Source organism: Hyla sarda, chromosome 6, assembly GCF_029499605.1.
Source record: "Hyla sarda isolate aHylSar1 chromosome 6, aHylSar1.hap1, whole genome shotgun sequence".
NCBI lineage: Eukaryota > Metazoa > Chordata > Amphibia > Anura > Hylidae > Hyla > Hyla sarda.
The window spans coordinates 57203129-57212230 of record NC_079194.1 but is presented as its reverse complement, the minus strand read 5'-3'; the positions used below and the strand labels follow the sequence as shown (position 1 = coordinate 57212230).

Here is a 9102-nt window from a genome sequence, read left to right as displayed (position 1 = left end):
ATTCACAATGTGTAATGTTAATTGGCAGAGAAACAATATTTATTTTCCTCTAAAAGAATACTTTGAACTCATGGGTAGGCGTGTCCAGGGATTGTTGTTTTGTACTTTTGTATGGTTGGATCTGGTTTATACTTTGTTTTCATACAGAGAAATCCAAGATACATTTAAGCATACAGCACATTCTGTGAGCTTGAACTAGTAGGATACATTGGATATAGTATACAGAGAAGATGGTTGAGTTTTTCTCCTTCTTGTTTTCCAATGTATTTTTATTGCTCATTTCTTTCATCGCTTTCCTTTTCCTCTTGGACTTTATGAAAAGCAGGAAAAATGGATCACAGTTTCCACCAGGTCCTAAAGGCATTCCGTTTCTTGATAACATTCTGCAGGTTGACTACAAAAATCCAGCAGAAACCTTGAACAAGGTACAGTATATGTGTATGGCATATGTTACTCCTGACCATAGTTCTGTGCATGAAGGGTTACACAAAGATTTTTACTATAACTTTCCATTATATTTAGAATACAGATTTTCACAGCAGTCTCTTGTTACATTACTGTACACCGTTAAACAATTCTACATGTTGTCCATTGTGTATTTAATTTCACTGTGGTGCCATAAGGTATGTTCACACTATGGAATTCCCTGGCTGAATTCTTTTTTGGATCAATGCCCTTTCTGCTCCTTGGTAAATGGAACAGAAATTATGCTAAATCAGCACTTATTTTCTGTGGAATTTGCCACCCATAAGGCTTTTACTGCTGGCTTCTGGCAGAAGTTCCATCATGGACCACAGCAGAGGAAAATCCATTGAAGTACATAGGGGTTTGCTGCATGGCAGAGTCCGTGCAATATTCACATTGGCCCTGATTTACTATTGTAAACCCGACCTCTTTTATTGGGTTGTGAACAAGAAATTCTGTCTGCGCCAGAATTGGCAAAAAAATTTAAAAATACCCGACTAACTCCCATTTTACTGAGAAAATCTGAAATGAGGCATGGCAGTCATGGAAAGGTGGTGTGCCCATCAAAAAGGGGGAGTGTCTGCAAAATTTTCTAAAAATCCCAATATATTTACTAAGGTTTCCACAGAAAATGTGGTGGATTTGAGCTGAGGAAACTCCTACAGGTCAGAGCATGTGTAAAAAAAGCAAAACGTGGGGAGAAGTGCAAAAAGTAGGGAAACCTTAGTAAATACGGTGGAGAAAAAACCTGCAGGGAATTAAAACCAACAAAGCCCATTGCTGTAGTGTGAATGAGCCCTAAGAATTGATTAGCGACAGAAATGTGATGTCTCAACACAATAGACAGACAACTCATCAGTATTTAGGATCAACATCAAGCAATATTGCTTGATTACATTTTTTTTTAAATTGCCTTATTTTCCATTTCCATATATCCAGATACAAATGCTCTGTACACCCCCTGGTCTTTAAAAGAAGAAAGTAGACTGCAATCCAAGACTTTTTAGTGTTCAGAACTACAGGAGGGAATAAGCAAATCACTAGAGATACCTTTTTGTGTTTATTATAGATAAAACACTATACAGGCAATGTAGAAACTTCGCATCATAGAGCTATCCACCACTTATATGCTATGAACGTTCCAACACTGACTCTTAAGGCTTACATGTCAGATCCTACAAAAATGTTACTCAGTACCTAATCCGTACCATGTACATCTAATTTTTATGCCTCTATCACCTATATTTATTATAAAAATCCCTCTTTCACTTAGCTCACAGTGTTAGAAATCCTCTCAGGGTAAGGGGTGTGTCCCTCCTTGTGGTGGTGGGAGGTGATTGGTGTATCTGCTCATGCAGCCTTGTCCATCAGTCATCTTGTCCATGACTCATGGACAAGCCTGATGCTGCTGCAGGACTGATTAGTGTCCCAGTAGGTATGGGGTCCCCTAGTGGGGGTATTTTCCTGGGCTGTTTTCTTTATGACACTGAAATGATTGATGATTGATCCTGTTCACATTTGGCTCATATACAAGCCTATTATGTACCTATATGTCTAAAACTCAGATTTTGTTTTGTGAGATAAAAAGGTGTTGAGGGGGAAAAAAAAATTAATAAATAAAAAAAATATATATGTATATATATATATATATATATATATATATATATATATATATGGATTTCCCAAAGATCATTGTATCCCAATCATAGGGCCCTATTTACATGAAAAGATTATAAGCCGAAGATGCCCATATCAGTCTCTGTAATGAGGCTAGCGATCAGCTAACAAACATTCATTGCCAATCAGGAGATTTTGACATGTTTAATGGCCTTCAGTCACACATCTTTGTGTGGCTGACGGTTCGTTGCCAGGATGGGCCGCATGACTGAAGGCTCTGTCACCAATCACCGAGAACTGTGCTTGTTTACAGACAAGCTCAGGCCATCAAAAAAGGGGCCCTTGGGGTCTATTCACACTTCTGAATTTTCACTTGCGGAATTCCGCACTCCCCTTCACACTTCTGAATTTCCGCTAGCGGAATTCTGAAAACAGAAATTTAGAAGTGTGAATGGGAATGCGGAATCCCATAGAAGTCCATGGGCTTTAATTTTAGCCAGAATTCCGCAAGCGGAAATTCTGCCGTGTGAATAGATCCTTAGGCTAGGTTCACGCTGCAGATTCTCGGGGCAGAAAATTTCCGCCCGGAGATTCCGAGTGCTGCCAGCGGACACTGCAGTCTCCAATAGACTGAAATTTGTTCCGCAAGTATTTCCACCTGAAGAATGAGCAATGCCATTCTTCAGGCGGAAATTTTCAAGTGGATTTTCCATTCACAAATTCCGCTTCACAAATTACGAAGTGTGAATTTGTGAACAGAACCCCATTCACTATACAGTATATTTTAGTAAGCGAAATTTCTGCCTGCTATTCTACTATTAAAAAAAGAGATCCAGACGATCTTGAAACGTGTCTAGCCATCCCCTCTACTGTATATAGGAGACGAGAGGGGAGAAAAAGGTGCAGGGGGCGCTCCCTGAGAGAAATGTATTCACTGATGTGCACCCTCCACCACACCAACAATGATGTACCGACCTTGGAGGGGGCGCACTGGGACCTGTGCAGCCCTAATGTTGGATGAGCTGCTGCTCTCCCACCGGCATCGAGCTCCTAAGTAAGGAGCCGATATGCAATGTGAGGAGAAATGGTGGAAAAAAGCCGGTACAGTGGAGGCGCTGCTCGAGTGGTGAAATTACTGAGAAACTCAGGAGGTGCAGGATAACGATTTTTATTGAAAGTATTGGGACAACGCGTTTCGGCATCTGCCTTCCTCCGGTCCACTTAACAATTCCCATATTCCTATGATGTTCAGTGTGGGAGAGCTGAAAAATGATACTGTATGGCGTCTGCACCTCTGCTGGTCTGTCCAACAGACCAGCAGCGGTGCAGACGCCATACAGGATCATTTTTCATGATCTGCTGATGCCTTCCTCAGGTCCACTTAACAATTCCCATATTCCTATGATGTTCAGTGTGGGAGAGCTGAAAAATGATCCTGTATGGCGTCTGCACCGCTGCTGGTCTGTCCCAATACTTTCAATAAAAATCGTTATCCTGCACCGCCTGATTTTCTCAGTAATGTCACCACTCGAGCAGCGCCTCCACTGTACCGGCTTTTTTCCACCATTTCTCCTCACTCTACTGTATATAGCAATCTAAAGTCAGCCATATAAGCCACAGCGATCCACGGCATCCTGGTGCGCACAGCGCAAAAATCAAAACACAGACACGCTGACTTCTCCTGGTGCGCACAGCGCATGAAGCCTCCAACCACCACACCGGTCAGCAGACCTCTCTCTCCCCTGGCTCACCGGTGCTGACGACTCGCCACTCCAGGCAGCGACCAGGCGTCCGATTCGGAAGCCGCAGCGGGTAAGTAGTGAGAGCTCTGGGGACCGTGGCAGGACGGGTGAGCTACTTGGTCCTGTAATCATCATTTTATGTACATTCTCACAGTTACATGGTAACTATTGCAAGAACCTTAAGCCTCTCTGAGCAATACAGATTGCATAATCACAGACTTCATATATTGGACTACATACAGCACGTGCACACCATTTGCACACATTTTTATTAGATATCTGTTTAGACAGCAGTTTTGACTGACACAATCGTAAATGATGAAAGACAGAGATTCAGGGGACAAATATCCCTGAAAATGTTCCCCTCTGTGTTATTTTACCTCATACTATAAAGTGTATAGTTATTTCTTTTAACTATAAATGTGTTAACCTGACCACACCGGATCTCTAAATTAAAAACTATAAGATAGAATTTGATTTGTTATCTGAAAAACTGATGATTCATTGGCTTGCACTAAATTCAGATACAGTAAATCAATGAGCAACAAAGAAAAGCTCTTATATAACATTAGTCCTGTGATTTTTTTTATATTCGGTAAACTAATACCATAAATTACGAATTTTGCACAGATTTTTTGTTGTTGAAGACATTAGTTCTTTTCTTTTACATACATATATGTTCTTAACAGCTAAAAAAAGAGTTTGGGGATGTATATAGTTTGCAGTTCTTCTGGAAAAAAATGGTGGTGCTGAATGGATTTGAAGTGATGGAGGAAGCGCTGATCAACAGGTCGGAGGACATCGCAGATCGACCTCGATTTCCTATCATTGAAAAAATAGGATATGTTGGAGATGCCAAAGGTAATGTCAGAATAATTTCATAGTAAGTTTATTAAGCTGTTCCAAGACTTGGAATGAATCCCTAAATATATTTATTAAATGGCAGCACAGTCCCAGTGCAGAAGATGCAGAGTGTATATTAGTCTCTAAGGCTCTGGCCTGACACCTTTCTTGTATTGTACTTTTACACGGAAGAAAAACAATCTGAAAATGCTACCATCAAATTATTTAAATACTTACCTGCCAGACAGACACATAAGAGACAGACACATAACGATGTGGATTTCTTATTGTGAAATGGCTATTTTCTGTTGGCGTTCCCTTCCTACAACTACAAGTCCCAGGATCCTTTGTTTGTAAGTGTGAGTTTACTTTTCTCCTTCCCACACATCAGCCACCCCACCCATTAAAGCACATCTGAGGTGACTTCCATGCTGTGCTGTAAACAACAGACCAGTGTTCATATTCATCTCCACTACAGTTCTTCCTTATGGTTTCTTTACATAACTGCAGCAATGATGTGCACAAGTACCTCCCATCTCACTGCTGCCAAGGACTGGCCTCTATGATCTTGTGCCCTGTACCACAGGCACATCATTGCTGCACCCATATGAACAAACCTGGCTGAATGGTCAGTTTACCAGCTCTGGACATGAACAGGATTAAATAGATATATAAAGATTTTTTTTCCCCATCATTCTCAGCACTGAGCAAGTTTTCAATAAGCTGGACAACCTCTTTAAAGGGGTACTCCGCTGAAAAACTTTTTTTTTTTTTTAAATCAACTGGTGCCAGAAAGTAAAACAGATTTGTAAATTACTGCTGTTTAAAAATCATAATCCTTCCAGTACTTATCAGCTACTGAATGCTCCAGAGGAAGTTCATTTCTTTTTGAATTTCTTTTCTGTCTGACCACAATGCTCTCTGCGGACACCTCTGTCCATTTTAGGAACTGTCCAGAGTAGGAGAAAATCCCCATAGCAAACCTCTCCTGCTCTGGACAGTTCCCAACGTGGACAGAGGTGTCAGCAGAGAGAACTGTGGTCAGACAGAAAGGAAATTCAAAAAGAGAATAACTTCCTGTGGAGCATACAGAAGCTGATAAGTACTGGAAGGATTAACATTTTTCAGTAAAAGGGATTTACCAATCTGTTTCCCTTTCCGGCACCAGTTGATAAAAAAAAAAAAAGTTTTCCAGTGGAGTACCCATTTAAGATCAACAAAAATATATCAACATCTCAGACTGTGCCATAGAATCCCAACAGTCTCCACAAATCATAGACCAATCTGAAGAGTGCAACATGGGAACTCCTGTGGTGAGCCACGGGGTGTGATGAGATGTATGGGGCAGATGTTGTAGCCCAGGGGCAGATGGTGTTAACCCCTAAATGTTCAATAACCACCTGAACGGTAGCACCGCTTGCTCTAGTTAGGCAGGGCAAATAAGAGCCCACGGCCAAGTCAGGGTTAACAAAAGCTTTACTGAGGTAGAAAGATGGCACAGTCTTTACTGCTAGGCCAGGATCCCAGAGATGTGACCAGTAACACAGGGGAACTTGCATCTGGCTAATACTTAGAGTGACTTTGACAGACTTTAAGACAGCCACACTGACTATAATAGACTTGACTAAAGATTGTGGCAGCAGACAGAGATGACTTGACTTACTGGCTTGTGGCTGTAATTTAGGCTTGAGGCCTCCAGTTGTGCTGGACACTGGCTCTGAGATGTCTGGACTGAACTTTACCTCAGCAGAGAATGAATCACAAGAGCAAAAGAGGCAGATTGCAGCTCCTCCCTTCCTTATAAAGGGGGGCTGAGCAAGGAGCCCACAGGCAAGCTGTGGGTCGCCTGGTCACCTGGTGCTCTCTAGGGAACAAAACATGTGCTTTAACATTTGACAACTATTATAATGTGATCAATAACCATGTGGCCATATAAAAAGGTCCTTCACACATAATATACAATTATACAGATTGTAGGAGTACAATGCAGGTGAGCCCTGGTTACGTGCAGGGACTCAAGCTGATAGGACTGTGAGATGCATATCCCGAACTGGGACATCACAACCCCCCCTACTTAACTGAAGTTGCCTTCGACATCCGTCCTGGAATGCTTTGAGGAGTGAAATGGCCGTGGGGCCACGTGCAGTCCTGGAGCATTGTATCCAACGTCCATTTCCAGGCTGTTTGTTGTAGACAAGAACTGATAACACAATAGAGTCTCTGTATCAATGTCCATACATGCTCTGGTAGATTTGTGTATTTAACGGAGAATAACCACATACCTATGACTATGGTATAACACGACATTAGGCTATGGCTATACATACTAAGACATTTGACTATGCATACTAAGACATTTGACTATGCATAACAACACTGTACATGACTAGATATAATTGTGAAACAAAAATAGAGAAAAAGTAACACACCCGCACATCCACAATTTGTACTTTGATCTACTTGCTTCTCAGCATAAATTCAAACACTAACAGGTTGTTAGTATACATTTTGATCAAAAAGTACAAGCCCACTCACCACGTCAAGGCCACCGATTTAGAGTGGGTCCCTAACCCAACATTGGCGCAGCCCCACTGCTGCCTGACCAAGCCCCTGGCTCCAGACCACATCACCCCACAGACAAAGCCTCACAGTACCAATGACCGCCACAGTGCAACCACACCAATATGAATACCTACCAAGTACTCCCTGCCAGAGGGCTGGGAGAATGCTAGGAGGAAATGCCAGTGTTAGGTTAGGGACCCACTCTGACAAAGTGGCCTTGGCGTGGTGAGTGGGCTTGTACTTTTTGATCAAAGTGTATACTAACAACCTTTTAGGTTTTAAAATTAAGCTGAGAAGCAAATAGATCAAAATACAATAGGTGGATGTGCGGATATGTTTCTCTATTTTTGTTGTACACTGGCGGATTGGGTTGCCGGAGGCTTTCTGCCCAATGCCTTGGCTACTGGGGTCCATTGGCATTATACACTCTCCCCAGAAAACTAGTTATTTTTATGCTAGACATTTTCTTATGCTAGACTTTTTTTTTTAGAGAACATTTGACATTTTGTTACCTTTGACTCTTTGTTACGTGCTTTTGTGAGTAACAGGAATACCTTCTGGCCAGCAAAGTATCCTGAGCACGAAGACACAAGAACTATCCCATTTGACATTTTAGACATATGACATTTTTATACACTGTGTGATTGTGAGTGTTACAGTCCTACTGTACATAAAACATGTGTACATGACTTTATGTGCAATTTATGTGTACTTATGACTATGTGTAGTACACAAATTTACAGTGGACTGTACATGATGTTGGTGATGGGGTGAAATGTTGCTTCTCCAAATGAGTTCAGGACAACCCCTACAAGAAAACTACCAGACATCAGGGAATACAGTACACTCTGACTTTTTGGTGTATAATAAATTATATACATTTTATTACACTACAACAATTATAGTGCAGGACCACAAATATTTCGTTTGCACATAACAGTGAGCAAAATATATTACTATGGCATATTTACACAGATGTCCATGTATCACTCAGTAGTCCAGATACACTATAGAGTTCAGGTTCCTGAGAATCATGGCAGTAGCCGGGCACAACAGATTGGTTATTGCAAAAACTTTACTGCAAAGGCACTGTGCTTTTAACGTTACTGTAGAAACCTGTAACAACAACAAGTCATACGACCAAGTCTGATGAAGTTACTAAACATTGAGTACACAAATAGAAATTTTTTCACATAGGTACTCTTCCTCTCTAACTTAATCAGTCAAACTCCTTTCTAGGCTGTGACATATACCTAGGACCACGAGACTGGGCCCCTTCCATGGGGATGACATGTGTGTTCCATGAGACATGGGACAAATGGGATTCAGTGATGGTCGGACTCACAGTGACCACCACTTGTACAGCAGCTTGTGCCACTGGCGGAATGACAGTTGGCATCTGTTGGTCCAGCCAAACCTCTGCAACAGTTGGAGTAGGCTGAGGCACTTTGGTTGGTAACCGCTGGTTAGGCCAAACCTCCTTGACAGCAGGAGTAGGCCTGGGTACATCTGTGGACACCCCTTGAAGAAGATTTGAGTACGCTGTCTCTTTCAGATGACTTGAGTGCGCCAGCCCTTTAACTCCTTAACGACCAAGGACGTATATTTACGTCCTTGGCTGGCTCCCGCGATATATGGCGGGGTCACGCGGTGACCCCATGTCATATCATGTCGGTCCTGGCATGTATCTGAAGCCAGGACCTGGGGCTAATAGTGCGCGGCAGCCGAGTGCTATTAACCCTTTAGACGCAGCGTTCAAAGTTGAACGCAGCATCTAAAACGAAAGTGAAACCGTCCCGGCTGCTCAGTGTGGCTGATCGGGACCACTGCAGTGAAAATGCGGTGTCCCAATCAGCTGGGACGCGAGCGGAGA

General features: G+C 42.2%; 1 protein-coding gene across 1 annotated transcript in view; it reads left to right on the top strand.

Moving 5' to 3' along the window:
- The first annotated feature begins 230 nt into the window (after nt 1–230).
- Nucleotides 231–9102, top strand: part of LOC130275624 (cytochrome P450 2D14-like) — a 126143-nt gene continuing 117271 nt past the window's right edge. Inside the window, exons 1-2 of the mRNA XM_056523817.1 lie at nt 231–425; nt 4514–4685. Coding sequence (XP_056379792.1) covers nt 231–425; nt 4514–4685 — 367 coding nt within the window. The remainder of the gene's footprint in view (nt 426–4513; nt 4686–9102) is intronic.